The sequence below is a fragment of the Pleurodeles waltl genome, chromosome 7 (genome assembly GCF_031143425.1).
Source record: "Pleurodeles waltl isolate 20211129_DDA chromosome 7, aPleWal1.hap1.20221129, whole genome shotgun sequence".
Classification (NCBI taxonomy): domain Eukaryota; kingdom Metazoa; phylum Chordata; class Amphibia; order Caudata; family Salamandridae; genus Pleurodeles; species Pleurodeles waltl.
In genome coordinates, this window is record NC_090446.1 from 776,814,792 (window position 1) to 776,834,703 (window position 19,912).

General features: G+C 41.6%; 1 protein-coding gene across 7 annotated transcripts in view; it reads right to left on the reverse strand.

Moving 5' to 3' along the window:
• Nucleotides 1-19,912, reverse strand: part of CNOT6 (CCR4-NOT transcription complex subunit 6) — a 264,606-nt gene that overhangs the window by 214,245 nt on the left and 30,449 nt on the right. For 4 of the 7 annotated variants that reach the window (XM_069199289.1, XM_069199285.1, XM_069199283.1 and 1 more), the window contains exons 2-3: nucleotides 19,639-19,755; nucleotides 1,503-1,689 (exon numbers count right to left, since the gene is read on the reverse strand). In XM_069199289.1, coding sequence (XP_069055390.1) covers nucleotides 1,503-1,689; nucleotides 19,639-19,750 — 299 coding nt within the window. In that variant the 5' untranslated portion in view covers nucleotides 19,751-19,755. The remainder of the gene's footprint in view (nucleotides 1-1,502; nucleotides 1,690-19,638; nucleotides 19,756-19,912) is intronic. The other 3 variants (XM_069199286.1, XM_069199287.1, XM_069199288.1) reach the window with 1 other exon arrangement.

The following is a 19,912-nucleotide window of genomic DNA, read 5'->3' on the forward strand; positions in this document are numbered from 1 at the left end:
AATACTAAATATCAGGAATAGGACTAGCTAGAAAAATAAGCAACTATTTTTAGTAGTTATTAAAATCTAACTCAAATGTGAAGCCAGATTTTTTACGATTAAGGAAAAATAACTTTTAGAGAATAATTTTCCCTGTCTGAAGTTTCTGGAGGCTAAATTTGCATTTGCTGTTATACTCTCCCAGCCAGGGATAAGCCTTTGAACATGAACAAGTATGAAAAGGGCTCACAATACTTTCCAGGGGCAAAAAATAGGCTACAGGGACTCAAACTACAAGAATCTTTTTCCTGCAACTGCCCAGCTGATCAGTGGCAACTGGCCTGGACCCCTCTGTTTGTCTATGCCTGACATCCTGCGAGTCTCTAAGTCTAAACACCTCACCTCCTCTCAAGATCCTGGGGGACTTTAGCAGTGTAATGCTGTGGTGAACTGGGGCTTACGGGACTATGCAGGTAAAATCTTTGATCAGATCACCTGGTTGGCGAGTGCGAATGAGGCTTTGTCATAGACAGCCTCAAATTGCACTTATGTCCCAGTCTGCTGAGTCCGCCAGCTACGATTAGCGCTTTGTTCTTCTTGCCACTGTTCACACTCAAAACTTTAAAATTCATCTTTCTGGTTCCCCTTTATTGGATTTTTGTCATTTGGTTTATTATATTTGCTAAATTTTAATCCACTTTTTCGAAATCAGTTTGGGATTTTTATTGTTTTGCGTTCTGACTTTACTACTGTTTCTTTATTGCATAATGATCTGCTTTAGGTACCAGTGGGTTGAGCGCAATTTAGTGACTTTGAGGGTTCATCCAAACAAGGGTTGACTGTCACTTGAGGTGGGTCATCACTCACCCCCAATTAATCCAATTTGTTTATAGTCATGCAAAGTTTTTTTTGCAATTTTGACTTACAACTCACTGAGCATATTTATAAAACAGCAAAGGCAAAAAAAAAATAAAAAAAAACAACAAGTCAAAGTGGCTAGAATTGTGAACATTCCATTTACAATGGCCCAATCTTAGAATATACTTTGCATGGGGCATATGGAAAGCGGTCTGGAAAAGAAGGAATTAAAGTTTGGATCTGTAAACGAAAGAACTTTGCTACACCCAAAAAACTAAAATGTACCCTCCCTCCCTACTTGTTTAAAAAGACATCTACTGGTGAATGTACTTGTGTGCACTACATAAGCACTTCATTATAAGCTGGGGCAAATGTGTTAACTTTGAAAAATATGTGGATTCCGGTCATATAGCACAATGCAATTTAACATAACTTGAAGAACAGTTGAGCCTACAGAGGAGAGTGGGTCAAATTACATAAGCACACTTCCGAATCTGCTCATTAAGTCTTCATTTTAGTTTTACTACTCACACAAACACAAAGCACATATATGTACTTAATATAGGGCTTAAAAACGCTGTAATCTTTCTAATCAGACGATGATTTGTCATATGTTTTAATGATCATTCCAGACAATTATCTTCTATAATTTAATTACTGCATACCTGAGCGATACAACGTTTCCAAGTTCGGCTGGTAAATTGCGTATTTTATTAGAAGAGAGATCCAGATATACAAGGTTGTGAAGCTTAGCAATGTCTGGAGGAATGTGAGATAAGGAGTTGTCGCTGAGATGTAATGCGGTCAAATGGTGCAGAGACCATAAAGACGAACTTAAGCTTCGGACTCTTCCTGCAATGCAAAAGTGGAGAAAGAGTTTCTATTTAGTTAATGTCGGTTTTAAGGTTTTGTTTAAGCAATTTTTTTTTTTTTTAGAACAAAAAGTGAGGCATCCGAAGACTGCAGTGGCTGTATTCAGAAAGATTTTCAACATTCACAAGCTACACAGAAGCGCAGTTCTCATGAGGTACCAGTAGAATGTGCCAAACATTAAAGTGCAGTAGTGGGTTTACTTCCACGCAAATAGAAGACTTCGTAATACATTTTTGATCTGTTAAAATATCCTGGAAACTAAAACACAATTTACAGACTAGAAATTTCACACAAAGGGTAACCTATGCTTAATTAACAAATTATACTCTAAGTCAATTCGATTTCTCTTTGCAGTATGCTTGGACTATGCCCCTAAAGCCACTTCTTACAGTAAGGGATAATAAAAAAAAATTTAAAAAAAAAAAAAAAATGTGAAGGACACTTTCATTAGGCAACATGGATGCTGGAAACAAACGTGAGGTGGGTGAATGCCGTGATGTGGCCTTGCAGAAATCTCTGCATTATCACAACTGCCTCCCCCCCACCCCCACACCATTGCCATCTCACTCCGCAGAATCTTGTTCAACCTCGCCACCAACAACCAGTCAGTCACAAAATTACAGAAGCAGCACACTTTGCCTAAGGTTGAAAAACCTTTGCTCGATGCCAAGAGGGAGGTTCAAGCAGGAACATTTCTGGTGAACAGCTGGTTTCAGATCAATATGTGGACTACTGCCTGGGCCACAGACTGAGAAAGTTGTATAGTTCTTGTCCTCATTTGCGATCCTCTTGGCTCCACCCACGACATTCAATGCCGTCCTACAAATCACTCATTGGAAGAATGCAGCAAGCCACAACAGTGGAAAAAACAGCAGCATCATTATTATCAAGAGCTTTGGCATAAAGTTACAAGAAGTATGCCTAATGGGTCCAAACCAACTATCTTGCTGCTACTTACACCCTCTTATTACTCTCTCCAAGACAGACAAATCTTTTCTACTTGGTACAATATACCACTCCCAAAACGGTATCTTGCTGTTAGGTAATTGGCCAAGTAGCAGTTTGGAACCATTAGTGAACATATATATTTGATAAATTCAACTCCTGAATCAACACTACCAAAGGATAACTAATTAACACGTTCTTAACTAAATCTCAAACACAATGAATTTTCCTTTCACAACTGTCTGCATTTCAGGACAACTCATCAGATGTAAGCCATCCCATTGTTTACAAAAACAATCTGGTAATGCCCCACCATTACTTCAGAGCAAATAACACTGGGGTATTCCAAGTACCTTAAAAGTTGAAACAAAATAGAGCTAAAAAGGGAGTGAAGTTTGAAGGATCTAGAGTTATAAAATATTTTGCCATAAAAAAAAAAAAAAGTTAAGAAATTCCCAAATTAAGGTGCTATCTTCACCTTGTGTCCTAAACTGTACTCGCCCTTAACTCCTGTGCCTTTTTATCACTTAATAAAGTGTATCTTTATTAGTGAAAGACAGGTGCTATGGTACAGTCCTATTGTTTTCTTAAATGAATTGCTGAGCATTGTAAATTAGGGGCTGTATGGGTGAATGGCTGCTGATGCATTGGTATATAATTGGTACATCATTTCCTGGAATGTGGCAGGTTTTGAAAGTCTAACAGACTTTTTTTTATCATATGATATTTACATGCGTCCAGGAATCGTGGCATGATGTGGAAACCCGCTTGAAGGCAATTATGAGTTCTTCTCTCCTGCCACTAGATTGCATACTAAGGGCCATGCTATAGGTGGTTTGACCATCTTATCATCCTGTTAGGACTTAGCAGTTTCTGAATACACTAGAGGACATAAAGGGCCTGATTACGAATGAAGCGGTCTATATGTCACCACACTCACGGTGGCGGTCCGGACCACCACCAATGCATTGGTCCGACCGCCACATTACAACCCTGGCATGGGCAGTGCAAGGGCCCCCCTGCAGCACCGTTGCAATGCTCTGCAGACAGTGAACATTGCGAGGGTGCTGGTACTCTGCCAGTGACAGCACTGCCGCAGGCTCAATTACGAGCCAGAAACAATTCTGTAAGCAGGTTTCCTGCTAGGCCACTCTGTTGGGAGTTTGGCGGATGGGCTTTCGCGTCTGCCCAACTCAAAATATGGCCCAAAGTCTTTTTATGCATGGAGATCAAAAATTTAAGCTACAATTCCACGAAGAGTAAACTATTCTTACTAAAACATGTATATCATCCAATATCCTCATGGAAAAAGCACAAGGTGAAGGAGATGGAACAACTAATTTCAGATATCAGGCAGTCAGCCCAATGCGCATCTCTTTCTGACCAGAAACTTCATTTTAAACCTGCTTCATTATCCATTTTGCAGCACCTTAGAAAAAACAGCTGACTCTCTGTGGTAGAGTCCATCCCAGGTAACAATCCCACAAAGAACGGATTTTGCAAGATGCACTCTGACAGCTGCTTTAGAGGGGGGAAGTCTTATTTTACAAATCTCTCTGAAATGATTAGCTATCTTAAGTTACACGATCTGTTTAATATCACTGTTCAATGCTATTAAGTCATTCTCCATCATCTTGTGCTGTGAAAGTGATACAATGCCCCAGAGCTTGCTTATAAAAATATTTTGCAGCAATGAGCACATTACTTTAAAGGTCCCTCGGTTCAAACAATACTTTTAAACTGGAAACAAATCTAATGGAACTCAGAAGTTGAAATAAAATACACCATCTAGAAAACAACATTACCTAATCGGAGTACCTACTTTTGGTATACAATTCACCATTGGGAACTCTTCATGCAACACCTCTTGCCAGCAGTCATCAGCCTAGCCCAGCAATAAGACCTTTTAGATCCACCTCTTTGCTACCTTGGTTAACAAAGAACCTCACAACCCAGAAAAGAACTCTCAATAAGAGAAGGTTGCTTAAATCTGGGTCTAATCCCGCTCTACCTGCAGAAATACACACCTTATGTAGCAGGTACAAAAACAAATGTGGCAAGCAAAACAAAGATACGAGGGAGCACTCCAGATTGACCTTTGCCTGGCCTGTCAAAATAAGAACCCAAAGGAGTTCTGGATTATCATCAATCGCCTCAGTAGGAGGACAGAAACTTAAAATAAATGGGACTAACGTTACCCCCGAAAATTGGGAAACATGTCAACATCCTGTACAAAGCCACAACAAAATGCTATAATTTGCAATTCAGTCATAGTCAGCCTAGCCCTCACACGGAAGATCTGAGGCAACAGAAGTTCAAAACCTTCAATACGTGTCAATTGTTATAGCCAAAAGAATAGTAAATTTGATCCAAAAAAGGAGAGCTGATGGAGACCCCTTGCCCCAAATGGCATTCCTGCTTCAAGATGCTGATTTTTGATCCTTGTCGATAGAAAAATTATTTAAAACTTGCTTGATCACTGAATCCATCCCTTCTTCCTGGCACGGATCGCTACAGCACCCCATTTACAACAAACATTGGCAAAGCCAATAGGTCTTGCCTATGTTAGATTTATTGGTTTAGCTAATGCTTTTTTCAGCTATGTTGCAAATGGCTGAAAGTAATGTAAAAAAAAGCTGTATGTTACAGCGAGAGTTGTCTGCATTATGCCACTTTATTTTCAGCTATGCTGCACGGAAGCTAATGCTGCTGTATAATATGCAAAAAACATTGACAAAGTCTATAGATCTCACATAGGCAAGACCCATTGGCTTTACCAATGCTTCGTAGGGAATGCCATACGGCAAGTTATAAGTCTTTATATAGTGTTTACAAGGGCTGAAGTGCTAACGTTATAGAATGGAGAAAGCATTTGCCACAGGGTTACTGTGTCCAGATTCATAAGCATTTTAGTACCATACAAAAACTTTCAAATTAGCCACATGTTACATTCAGCACATTTATAGGTTGTAGGTAGACAGAAAAGCCCAACAGGTTACAGGTTTTATTACAGTGATGCTTCAGGTTATGTTAGTTTGGGTGCTATGGTTACAAAATAATCAAAAAAGCACTCCTGATGGCTTGTTTAGTAGTAAAATATATCTATAATCTGTGTTCAGTGGGTTTCCTAAAGGTTTTGGTCCCTATGCCATTGCACCTGCTGCCCCATCCAAATCATGCTCCCCCCTAGTGCCTGAAAAGTAACTGCACTTGTGACTGCCTGTTCAGTGGCAACATATAGCAATAATCAGTGCTAAGTGGATTTCCTTGACCTTTTGCCCCCTGTGCCACTACTCCTGCTGCACCAACCAAATCATGGCCTCGTGCCTTCAAGATAACATGAAGAAATCATTTATATTCAGTAATGAATGTGTTCAAAAAGGGCACAGTTGTTTACCAAAAAAATAATTGTGTTCCGTCAGCAAACAAAAGCTTTTCATAAAAAGTGCCTTTAAAACGTATCCAACTCTTCAAAACGAGCTCCCACATGTCCTAAAAAAATAAATAAAAAAAAAATAAAATAAAAAACATATGCTTTACACATCAAAGTGAAAACGAACCATCGTTAAATTCTGTTATATTATGGTTGGCTCTTTTCTGTGAAAATATTCTATCCTGTGCTTGTCACTGAATGGGCCATAAACAGCCTAAATTGCCTCACCATACGTGAAGCTGATGCTGAAACTAAAAAAGCTGTTTTGTACTTTGTTCCTAAAAAGACAGTTTCACAAGTTAAACAGACTTGAAGAATAATTATGCAAGAAGTGTGCAAATGTTTCGTGTAGATTAAGAAAAAAAAAAAAAAAAAAAAAAAAAAAAAAAAAAAGGTATATATACCCTTTGAGATGGTTACGTCTAAAATAAGATAAAAAAGGGAACAAGCAGGCTACAAGAAGAAAGGCTGCATTCCTCTTTTGTATAAAAGGCTGTCACTTTGAAGTCAGCAGAAAGCAAAACAAAATAACCAGGCTCCCACGAAAACATGGCTTGACATATGACCTCAGTCTTTGAATGCCCAGCAAATGTAACAGATAAGAACAAGATTTAAAAGGTCTGTGGACCAAAAAAAAAAAAAAAAAATGAGTTTATGGAAGTGTTCAGTGAACACAGCTTTCTCATCAAGCGCAAAGAATTGAACACAGACAGCCTAAAACAAATAAAGCCAGTAAATGAGAAGAAAGAAAACATGAGTTACAAACCACAAAGCCAAAGGCTTTCCTAGGGCAACTTCTTGAAAGTCCCCAAGATGTCTTCAGCAAACCAGACAGCCCAGCTGTCTGTTAGGCTGCAACCTAAAAAGGGCCGGATGGCAAGCCCAGACAACGATCATCTTATAGCCCTCTTGGACGCTAAGGCTAAATATTTTGCCTCTCTATCAGAAGACTTAGAAGCATGGGCAAACGCAAAAATCTTGGTACCTCTCAACAAAACCGTCTTTAAACCTTTGTTAGGCATCACAGACAACCATGTGGCTATCAGGATGTTGGTGGCAAAACAGGTTAGGACAAAGGAGTTACTCTACTGCTGCCTTGTGGAATATACCAATATACTATGCCTTGACTATGTTAACTGCCAGGTGCTCTAGTCGAAGCTCAAAGCCTGGCAAATCCTGAAGTTCTACTTCATGGCAAACAACCACTCTTATTCAGACATAGTCCAGAGAAAAACTGGGAACTAATACAGCAGTCTCCAACAAAATACAAATTGCACCTGGCATTAAACAAGGTTGTATAATAGCCCCAGCCCTTTGTCATCTACTTATGTGCCATCTGGCACCTGCGCTACATTTAGTTATTAGAGACTCATCAGAACTGGCGAGTCATACCATAACTCAACTTTTTTTTTTTGCAGACAATGTAGTCCTCTTCAGCCAAATGGTGATGGGGCTACAAAGACTGATCAATGTTTTACACAAGCATAGCAGCTTAAATGGAATGACAAATTTGAGGGAAAAAAATAAAATAAAAATAATAGAGATCGTCTGCAGAAAATGGAAAAAATGGGTGTTTGGTTCCTGAATAACAGCCGCTTAATACATTAAATAAATGTGAATATTTGGGATGCCGGCTGGATGACAAAAGAGGCCATTTAACTCATCCAAACTCACTAAAACCAAAATCTGCTTCATTACAATTTGCCTTTTAAGCCATTAAAGACCAAACTCATCCCTACTCTGAGTTACGGCACAGAAGCTTCTCCAGGGAAACTAGGTGCCTTTTTGAACAATGCTCAGGACAAAGTTTTCAGATAAAGTTTCAAGTTTCCTCACCAGCCCAGATTAGGCTGGAGTTTATGCTGAGTGATCAGCTCCTTGTATAGAAAGCCAGTTTCTTGAATTATATGCACTCAGCACGAGCCGTGCAAGGCAGCTCACTGAAGAATCTAATCTGGCTAAAAGTCCTATCTGCAAATTGCTTGGCTTCCCAAAAAGCTTGGAAGAATGCTCCTTATGAAGCCTTGGAGCTTAAAGGTGCACTAACTCTATGGAATTCAAACCTGCCGCGCCAGCACTTCAAAGCAGCGTTAAATAAAGAAGTTCTAATGGATGTTTTGTATCCAATAGTCTGACCCTCATGAGAAGAGAGCACGCTGACCTCGTCATCAGGAGCTGCGCCTAACAAGGGGTCCAAAAATATATAACTGAAGCATTTTCACTGTATTAAAGTTAATTTCTGGAACCTCCACATGGGTTGTTTTTCTTCATTGGACTTCCTGCTTCCATGGGTGTTTTGACCTACCAGTAATATGTGCCATCTTTGTGGGTCGCTACCACACCTGTTTTGCATATGCCCCATCATGATAATTCACGAATGCAGAAGGCTCCTTCATCATTTCTTGTTAACAAGGGACATGGACAATACAGGCGGCCACTGATTTCCTTCTGAACGATGCCCACCTGCAAGTAATAACCAGCCGGATAACATTTTTATAGTGGACAAAATATTAAGGAATTTAGCCGCGCGCCCAATCTCCTCAGGGTTATATGGACACAATTCAGGCGTGTGTCTATTGTATGATCTTTCCTTTATGCAACAAGAGCGAGCTAGCATCCATTACAAAGGAGGTCAGCAGCTGTGTGTGCTGCCTGAGGATTAGGTTTTCCAGCCTAGATCTTCCGCTCTTGTTCAGTCATTGCTGGTAAAATTTTGGCTAATTTGTGAACAGAGTTCTGTCAATATTACATGGGTTTTATTTCGATTACACCATCATCTCCCATTTATCATTTGTTTAATTTCACATCTCTTGCCACTTTAGGAATTCACTGCCCAGATCTTGGTAAAAAATATTTAATACAGTTGCTAATGATTCTTTAGCATTTGAATAGTATTTAGCGCATGGCGTTTTATAATTCTGCACTTTAGTAAAAACTTCTGGTCCCTGATGACATTCCTTCCTCCCCCTCCCCCTCCCCATGGCATTAACAGCAATGAAATGCCATTACGCTTAGCTCCAGAAGCTATAATTCAAAGAACAACTGCACCACTGTTATTAGTAGTGCTTAATTTGTAAGTAGAAAGGTGGCGGTGCCCAAAGCCCGCCTCTTAAATTCACAGTGGCCGCAATTAAATGTTTGAACACGGAATACTGAGGCGGCATAATCCTGAAGCCATTGCGGGCCTCTTCATTACATATGAAGCCAATCTCTGCCCCTTCAGCTCACTTTTGCAGCTTTCTACTTTCTCCCTTTGTGACGCTTTTTCGTTTTTTCCCTCCCTCCGTCTGTCCCATATGTGTCTTTTGCTCTCAGTAAATGCTTGAGGCAGAAGAATAAGCCCCGGCCCTCAAAAATAAATGCCGGTGCTCAGCACCGTAAACAAGCACAAATTAAGCACTGGTTATTAGGAAAGTCTATCTTGAGATTCCTTAAACTCATGTCATAGTTACTGGAATATGTTATGTGTCTATCCAGCGAGGTAAAGTTTGATTTTAGCATTCATCCAAATTCACTGTTAAACATCTTGATATTAGACAGATGTTTTTACAATTGCACGTTACGTGCTACAGTTGTTTTACACCTTTCATGAACGGAGTGTGATGTACAATGCAACACCGTTTATCTATTATCTGATTTTAGTTTGTTATTTCATGCTGCTGCCACTTTAATGGACTTAATCGTTAAAATAAGATATTTAAATTGCAATACATAGCAGTTGATGTTACGCAAGAGATGCCTAGTTTTATGAAGCCATACACCAATACACAAGCTTCTTTCAGAATAACAAGAAAAATTAAGCCGCACAATAAATGTTTTCGCCTAAACAGGAGACTTGCACCTACAGTCAATTGCTGAATTTTAGTACAACGTGTTCACTACATTACTGCTAGCAGAAAAACTTGCTCTTTTATGAAGCATTACACACACAAGGAGGGATGAAAAGTCCAATTGAAAAAAAGTAAATCAGAACCAAATATAGCGGTCACTTGGGAAGACTGGTTTTAAATCATACATTGTTAACTGTTCGGGTAACAGGACACCTGGCAATTTCGGCCAGTGCACTTCTACAAACAAGCATTTGCAATGCAATGGGTCTCGCATTTGCTCATGTTAGAGATATTAGCGTTGTAAACTCCGAATCGGATTTTTGCCACATAAATTGAACACTGGTCAAGAACACCTCCAACAGTGCTTCACATACCCAGAAACTACAAAAATGAATATGTGCACACACTACAACAGCTATTGATAATTCACTTTATCAGCCATAACAATACCTTCACTGAAAAATTGCATACATTCTAACTTTCACTTGATTTGCTCTGTTTTTTTTTTTTTTTTTTTTATTATTATTTTTTAAGGCCTATTTTGATAGGGGTATCCTGACCCCATAGGACACACGGAGGGGTCTCTTAGAGACCCTCGGATCAGGTGGAAAAACTGGGCCCGTAATTGGCTTGCCACAACAGACACAAATATTAACATGTGCGTTAAAAAAAAAAAAAAAAAAAAAAAAAAAAAAAGTTACAGGGACATTATAGTTAGTATGGCATTTTACAAGTTCAGCGGTTATAGTTATGCTTATCTGAAGAAACTATAACCCGTGCTGGAAAGTAAATTTAGGCCATTAGTTAGTTTCTTCACATAAGTATAACTATAGGAATAACTAACTGCTGGATTTCTATTGTTTCTATGGGTAAAACGTGAACCTAACTAGAATGTCCCTGTAACCTTTGGTGTAAATTATATATATATATATATATATATATATATATATATATATATATATACACACATACACACACACACACACACACACACACACACACACTCTCTCTCTCTCTCCCCCACCCCCCGTCCCCCAAGAGATCTGTACATACTTATAAAAGGCAATACCTACTGACTTTGCCAATTCTTATTAAAGATTAGCAAATGGGGCAGAAGAAATCTGAGAGTGAAGGACACACGTTGATGTTACTTTGACAGTTGGAAGTTTGCATCCAACAATTTTTGGTCAGGCGATTCAACTCAGTGGTGACAAAGTGGACCATGGATAGCGTTAGAGAGGGGACAAGGCCATGCACATGAACAACAGAGAGCAGAGGGGAGGAAGCAAGGGCAGCAAGCTGACCATACTGGACAGACAGGAGTTTCAGCATAACCGGCCATGAAGTGGAGGAGGGAGAGGGCAGAGGCATAACAACAGACCAATCAAAGCAGGAGAGAGGGGACAGGGGCCCGGGCATGGAACTCTTCAGCCAGGGTGGCAGTGGCAGGGACAGTTAGCAGCAATCTGACCATGCTGGAAAGGTGGGAGGGGCGGTGGCAGCTCAACAGAACACTCAGAGTAGATAGGAGGAGAAGAGGCAGGTCCATGGAACATGGTGAGCATAAATGAGAAGGGAAAGGGCATGCATACAGACATCACACGGGAGGAGGATGGTGGGTAGGGGCAGCAAGCTAAGGAGGAGGGCAATGATGGGGCACAAAATTGGGCAGCGAAGGGGAGGAGGCGTGGGCATGGGCACCAAGTTAAATGGAGGCCAGTGGCAGCACATTGGACAATGCAGGGCAGGCGGGAGGGGGCTGGTAGCTGGTACACATAGTCAGACAACAGAGGGTAGGGAGAAGGAGCAGTAAGCTAACTGTCTAGGGCAGGGAGGAAGGGCAGTGCAGAACAATGGCTAAACAGGCCTATAATGAGGGAGCCGGGGCATGGACTTGGACAAAGGACAGGCCCTGCAACCAATTCCACCACCCGCCACAACGCATTACGATGGGAATCATACTCCACATAAAAAATAAAAATGAAAAAATAAGAAACATTTCACTGAAAAAAAAAAAAAAAAAAAAAAAAAAAGAAGAAGAAGGTCACAGGGACGTTAGTTAGGTTCAGATTTTACACACACAAAACCATAGAAATTCAGTTATTATTTCAAGAAGTAACTAGAGCTCGCGCACTACCCATGCACTGCTAATAGTCCCAGATATTACATAATTAATGCCATTTTCTACGACATCATTAATAGTATCACTAACATTTTTAGTACAAAAAAAAAAAAAAAAACTATTGATGAGAAAAAGGGTTTATGGCGAGGACGAGACACTCACAGGACAATCAAGATTTCACATACTACCAAAAACTGTTTTTGAACTTCTAATCAATTGCGGCGAGGAGAGACAGCACAGAGATGTGGGATCCTTAAACAAAGGGGATGAAGATTTGTCCTGAAACACGGACTGCAACAGAGAAGCAGCGAGGGTAACCTATACAAGTGAAGTTATACATTTAAGACAAGACATTGCTAAAAATGTATGGATTTTATTATGGAAACGTCCTGCAGAACATGAAGTTTCTAATCGTATGAGGCATTATGTACTGATCAGATTTTATGACCCGCAGTAGCTCCAAGAAGACTAGCATGCCAACATTTTTGCTGATAATTTTCCTTTTTTTTTTAATGTAACAAAGAAAATAAAAATAAAAAATAGTTACGCCTTATGTACGCCACCCTCTACATCAACTAGAAACACTAGTCTCTGCACAAAGAAAACGTACTGCAAATCTATGCTTCACCTCATTCCAAATCTCTAACTCCTTGGTTCCTTGAATGACTGAACCATTCTAAATTTCATCCGAACCTGACCAAGATTCAAACACAGATACTTTATGTGCGTTTTTGTAACTCGCTGTAGCCCATTCAGGTGCACACACAGGCATTCAAGGTATTTGTGTTTTCAAACATAGGACCAGGAGGTCGGAATCATCCTAGATTTTCAAGGAAACTACATAGAATATTGTAACTACACACAACCCAGGCTGCAGCTTTACTCTACTTATTACAACAGCGACTTGACTGACCTTTTCCACACCCACTGAGGACAATGGCTACCTGGTGAAGACATTAATGTTGACAGCAAACCAAATTAAAGTCAATAAAAAGCAGTAAAAAAAAAAAAAAAAAAAAAAAAAAAAGAGAAGAAGTCACACAATTTGATAATGCATCACCATCATCAAGTGCCATGGCCTGTGGCCCGAGCCTGCCTTCAAAAGCACTGCAGGCACAGTATAGAAGAACGGCTGGCTCTGCATCCAAAAATAACTATGCTGTTTGGCATAGAGCCTTACGACTCTGGAAGGTGCAATACACATTGATGTCTGAGCAAAAACTACATTTCCCATGAACCCAGTGAACTCACAATCTTTGGCAATCATAACAGCAATTTTGATGTTATGTTATACATTTTCTCAAGGTTCAAAACATTTTTGTTAGGCAATCAGGATGCTGCACTGCTGCAGCCAGGACCTTACTTCAGAACTTGCAAAAACCTAAGATTATTTATTTTCCCTTTAAAAACTAAACACCAGTATTTCAGGAATTAAGTCATATTTTGGAAACAAACTTAAATAGCTTGCAGTACGTTTTCAGAGATTTTAAACCCCTTAACTACAGGGCCTCCAGAGACCCCCCCCCCCCCCCACCCCAGTACTGAGCCTTTATTAGTTTTTTATAGGTATTTTGGGAGGTCCAGGATTAGAGCTCCAGAATTCCCCCCAGTATACGGTATACAAGCCACATTTGCATCCTTCCCCTACATTTCCCCCCCCCCCCCCCGACATCCTTGTGGTTCTAAAGTTAACCAGGGTTTGTGGATTCCCCTAGAGGAGACAGAGAAAACAGGCAAAATATAGCTACATTTTTAGTTTCTGAGAAAAAGGTGCTCCGGATAAGTGTCTTTTCCCCTAAAAGTGGCATAAACGAAACACCAGTGCCCCCCACCAATACCACCACCCCCAAACCCCTCACTCCCCCCACCCCAGTACTGAGCCTTTGATGCAGTAACAGTAAAAACAAGCCCATTGGCTAATTTTACTTTCACTTTACTCTAAGGAGGTCGGCATACCCTGCACACTGATCATTTCAGTAAAGCAAAAATTAGGCTGCTTGGGAAGCACTTCCCGAGCAGTTTGAGGTTGAAAATGAATAAAGGAATCCCTCTGGTGCAGACCTTTATGTCGCCCCAGTGTTAGCCAATGGCTGACAGACGCACTGGGGAGGTAGTGCAGGTGTTGGCCATTGGTCAAAACCTGCACTTAAGAGGTTAACGATAATGGAACTATATTTTTATTGCACATTTCCTTTTGGATCCTACACTACACGATTCAGTTTACATTTAATGTATTTTAGAACCAAAAGATGGTGTATTCGTACAAATGGGAGGCAATTAGCAAGGTCATAAAAGAGTGAGATTATGTCAAGGCTCAAATAACATTGATTAATTACATCCTCTGAGATCTTGTTACTCTTTCAGTCTTTGGCAAACTGTTAACAACTTAGTTGTTTCGATTAAGTGTGAAGAGCTAGAGGGACTTGTGGTACCTTAGGGAGCTCAGCACTGGGAAACCCTTATTGGATAGCCACGTGCTTTATAAATCTGACAATAATTATATCATCATCAATAATTCAGAGATATTTATCTTTCAAGTTATGAGATTTATATCAGATGATATGGGATAAACTACTGAGCAAATTAGATACTTGTAGGAAGTTGGCTCTGTATGCACTATTTCAAAGTAAGGAATAGTATGCACAGAGTCCAAGGGTTCCCCTTAGAGGTAAGATAGTGACAAAAAGAGATAGTACTAATGCTCTATTTTGTGGTAGTGTGGTCGAGCAGTAGGCTTATCAAAGGAATAGTGTTAAGCATTTGTTGTACATACACACAGGCAATAAATGGAGGAACACACACTCGGAGACAAATCCAGCCAATAGGTTTGGTTATAGAAAAATATATTTTCTTAGTTTATTTTAAGAACCACAGGTTCAAATTCTACATGTAATATCTCATTTGAAAGGTATTGCAGGTAAGTACTTTGGGAACTTTGAATAATTACAGTAGCATATATACTTTTCACATAAAACACAAATAGCTGTTTTAAAAGTGGACACAGTGCAATTTTCACAGTTCCTGGGGGAGGTAAGTTATTGTTAGTTTTAGCAGGTAAGTAAATCACTTACAAGTCTCAGGTTTGGGTCCAAGGTAGCCCACCGTTGGGGGTTCAGAGCAACCCCAAAGTTACCACACCAGCAGCTCAGGGCCGGTCAGGTGCAGAGGTCAAAGAGGCGCCCAAAACACATAGGCTTCAATGGAGAGAAGGGGGTGCCCAGGTTCCAGTCTGCCAGCAGGTAAGTACCCGCGTCTTCGGAGGGCAGACCAGGGGGGTTTTGTAGGGCACCGGGGGGGGGGGGACACAAGTCCACACAGAAAGTACACCCTCAGCAGCACGGGGGCGGCCGGGTGCAGTGTGCAAACAAGCGTTGGGTTCTCTGTAGATTTCAATGGGAGACCAAGGGGACTCTTCAGCGGTGCAGGCAGGCAAGGGGGGGGCTCCTCGGGGTAGCCACCACCTGGGCAAGGGAGAGGGCCTCCTGGGGGTCACTCCTGCACAGAAGTTCCGTTCCTTCAGGTGCTGGGGGCTGCGGGTGCAGGGTCTTTTCCAGCCGTCTGGACTTTAGGTTCAGGCAGTCGCGGTCAGGGGGAGCCTCGGGATTCCCTCTGCAGGCGTCGCTGTGGGGGCTCAGGGTGGACAACTTTGGTTACTCAGGGACTCAGAGTCGCCGGAGGGTCCTCCCTGAGGTGTTGGTTCTCCACCAGTCGAGTCGGGGTCGCCGGGTGCAGTGTTGCAAGTCTCACGCTTCTTGCGGGGAGTTGCAGGGGTCTTTAAATCTGCTCCTCTGTAACAAAGTTGCAGTTCTTTTGGAGCAGTGCCGCTGTCCTCGAGAGTTTGTCTTTCTTGAAGCAGGGCAGTCCTCAGAGGATTCAGAGGTCGCTGGTCCCTTGGAAAGCGTCGCTGGAGCAGGTTTCTTTGGAAGGCAGGAGACAGGCCGGTAAGTCTGGGGCCAAAGCAGTTGGTGTCTTCTGTTCTTCCTCTGCAGGGGTTTTTCAGCTCAGCAGTCTTCTTCTTCTTGTAGTTTCAGGAATCTAAAGTTTTAGGTTCAGGGAAGCCCTTAAATACTAAATTTAAGGGCGTGTTTAGGTCTGGGGGGTTAGTAGCCAATGGCTACTAGCCCTGAGGGTGGGTACACCCTCTTTGTGCCTCCTCCCAAGGGGAGGGGGTCACATCCCTAATCCTATTGGGGAATCCTCCATCTGCAAAATGGAGGATTTCTAAAAGTTAGAGTCACTTCAGCTCAGGACACCTTAGGGGCTGTCCTGACTGGCCAGTGACTCCTCCTTGTTATTCTCATTATTTCCCCCGGCCTTGCCGCCAAAAGTGGGGCCGTGGCCGGAGGGGGCGGGCAACTCCACTAGCTGGAGTGCCCTGTGGTGCTGGAACAAAGGGGGTGAGCCTTTGAGGCTCACCGCCAGGTGTTACAGCTCCTGCCTGGGGGAGGTGTTAGCATCTCCACCCAGTGCAGGCTTTGTTACTGGCCTCAGCGTGACAAAGGCACTCTCCCCATGGGGCCAGCAACATGTCTCGGTTGTGGCAGGCTGCTGGAACCAGTCAGCCTACACAGATAGTCGGTCAAGGTTTCAGGGGGCAACTCTAAGGTGCCCTCTGGGGTGTATTTTACAATAAAATGTACACTGGCATCAGTGTGCATTTATTGTGCTGAGAAGTTGGATACCAAACTTCCCAGTTTTCAGTGTAGCCATTATGGTGCTGTGGAGTTAGTGTAAAACAGACTCTCAGACCATATACTCTTATGGCTACCCTGCACTTACAATGTCTAAGGTTTTGTTTAGACACTGTAGGGGCACAGTGCTCATGCACTGGTGCCCTCACCTATGGTATAGTGCACCCTGCCTTAGGGCTGTAAGGCCTGCTAGAGGGGTGACTTATCTATACCTGCATAGGCAGTGAGAGGCTGGCATGGCACCCTGAGGGGAGTGCCATGTCGACTTACTCGTTTTGTTCTCACCAGCACACACAAGCTGGCAAGCAGTGTGTCTGTGCTGAGTGAGGGGTCTCCAGGGTGGCATAAGACATGCTGCAGCCCTTAGAGACCTTCCTTGGCATCAGGGCCCTTGGTACCAGGGGTACCATTTACAAGGGACTTATCTGGATGCCAGGGTGTGCCAATTGTGGATACAAAAGTACAGGTTAGGGAAAGAACACTGGTGCTGGGGCCTGGTTAGCAGGCCTCAGCACACTTTCAATTCAAAACATAGCATCAGCAAAGGCAAAAAGTCAGGGAGTAACCATGCCAAGGAGGCATTTCCTTACAATACTTAAAAGCCAAACATATTCTACACTCTCACTAATGTTAAATCATATAAAAATATTCACTCACACTCCCTACGGAGGACTAACGATGTTTACTTAGTTTCATTACACTAAAAATCAGAGTCTGAATCACTGTTGTTCTGAAAGTCTATCATTGCCATAGAAAGTTAAAAATGACTCAACATAATAAGATATCAAGGCATTTGTCTGATCTTTAGATATCCACAATGACCAACAGACATCAGTGGCCAGCAAAGTGATGAGCATTCTCCCTGGTTGATGGTCGGCTGTGGAAAAGTAGGTGTGGAAAAGTATATAGCACCTGCTAGATCGAGAAATAAGGCTACTGAATTCTGATATTAAGCAAGTTACTGGTGTATACAAATTAATAATTCACATACCTACATCAAGGAAGAGATTTGACCCACGTCCAGTTACTTTATGGCACAAGGTATTGTGACTACCAGGATCAATCACAAATACTCATGAATGGAGTGATCAGGCAACTTCTACTATAACAACTTATGTCTGCGTTCCAAGCGGAGGGAGGTGGACAATTGCCTGGGCTGCATAGCTGACATACACAAAGTCTACACATGCAACACGCAACTCCACTAACCAGAACTAGGCAATACAGCCATATCCCTAGAGCCATTGACAGCACCTGCAGCCTACATAAGTATTGAATAGACTCCTTTGATAACCACTGAACACAGAACACTCTGATGAATGGGAAAGGGCACTGTGGCAGACAATAGACGGTTGTGGGGAGGATAGTTGTATTACACACAGTGAATCAGTTACTACGGCTTGAAAAAGGTGTGCAGGCGCTGCACTACAGAGGCTCACTCCAAAAGAATAGCCAGTATTCTTGCCAATGCTCTCACTATTCAGAAGACATGCATATGGCTGAAAACAACAATCCTTTCTCAAAGCTGCCTTCTGTGACCTAGGCAACGCATGATGAATACACATAGCATCATGTGTTGCTTCCAACACTGCCAGACGATGATGATACGTGACAGCATTTAGCATCCTCTATCTGTAACATGGGAGCAATGGCAAATCCAGTTCTCCACCGACATGGCTGCGCATCATTACTGTGTCCACATCAATGTACTCTAAATGAGCTCATGGAAGTACTGTATTCCTGCATAGAATTCTAAAATATCTGTGCTTTTCAATCTTAAACGTCCCAGAGTGACTTAAAAATATCTGACAACATATTATGCATGTCATCCTGCTCAGCCACACCTTCAGCCCAAAAAGAAGAAAAAAAAAAAAAAAAAAAAAAAAAAAAAAAAAAAAAAAACACACACCTCTAAATCAAATATTAAATGTCCCATCAACCATTTCAGCGACTCCATAGCACACAAGAGCAAGGGGGCATATGCATGATTGCATGTAGCTTACTACAGCAAGTGTGAAGGGAAACATTCATTTCTACCCAAAACGTGATCCAAGATACATGAAGTGAGATACAAGAAACCCATCAGACAGATTCACTCCCGGTCAGGGAAGCATTCAATATTGTTGCACAGCTTCTATTTAATAAATGGGATTGAGGATTAGGAGGACACTCTGCTGCGTTTGGTTGGGGTAGGCCACCTGTAAAACGGGGAAAGCATGTCCGTATTGCACAAATATATATTGCATCACAGTTTCATAATCCTGCACAGGGGGGAAAAAAAACTATGCATCAGACCACTGAACACATACTAATGTACATTTTGGATATGCAGATTTCTGGTATGGGCTAAGTGCCTACCAGTTGGTCAAATATCTACAAAGGCAAATTAAGCTCATCCAGGTAAGTATAAACAGTATGAGACTACCTGTGCTTCAGTATTAGAAGTGCTGCAACATTTGAAGAAAAATCTTACAACACCCTCCTTTGCAAACTGCTTCACAAAATGTATGGCCTCAATCGTCTTTTCCATTCCACCACATAACAGTTTGCCTTCCAGTTCTTGGCGGCTATCCTTTAACTTACATACGTTTCTAGCACTGTGTTGGTTACCACCATGCTTTTGCTTCAAGTGATGCTTTTCTGCTAGGTCTCCTATTTGGATTCTAACAAAGACAGTGGCATCATAAGCTAAGTTGGTCACGTTTGTAATCACTTTGCAAACTTGTTGACCAATATCTGAAACTTGGCATTATTGACAGATATTATTTGTATGAGATGTGTTCATTCATATGTCCAATTATCTAACAAAATATTTTAGGAACCAAGAAAAAAAAAACAAAAAAACACACACACACACACACACACACACACACACACACACAACTCCTCCTTTCAGATTCAACTTACCACTTATTTCCAACTCTGCCCAGTGTGATTTCTTCCCATTTGCTGCGTCTTCAGAGGACATGATGGTGTATATTCTTCGTGGATCAGGGGGCTCGTACTTCTCTTTGGACATTCCTTCTGGCACACAAAAAATAAACATTATTTGCATAGGTTTGCAGATTACCATCAGTTTTGTAGTGAAGCACCTTGAAACCTCAAATCTGACTGTCAGAAGCCAAGTGACATAGCACCTTCATGCAGTCATCATCAAAAAAAAAAAAGAAAGAAAAAAGGA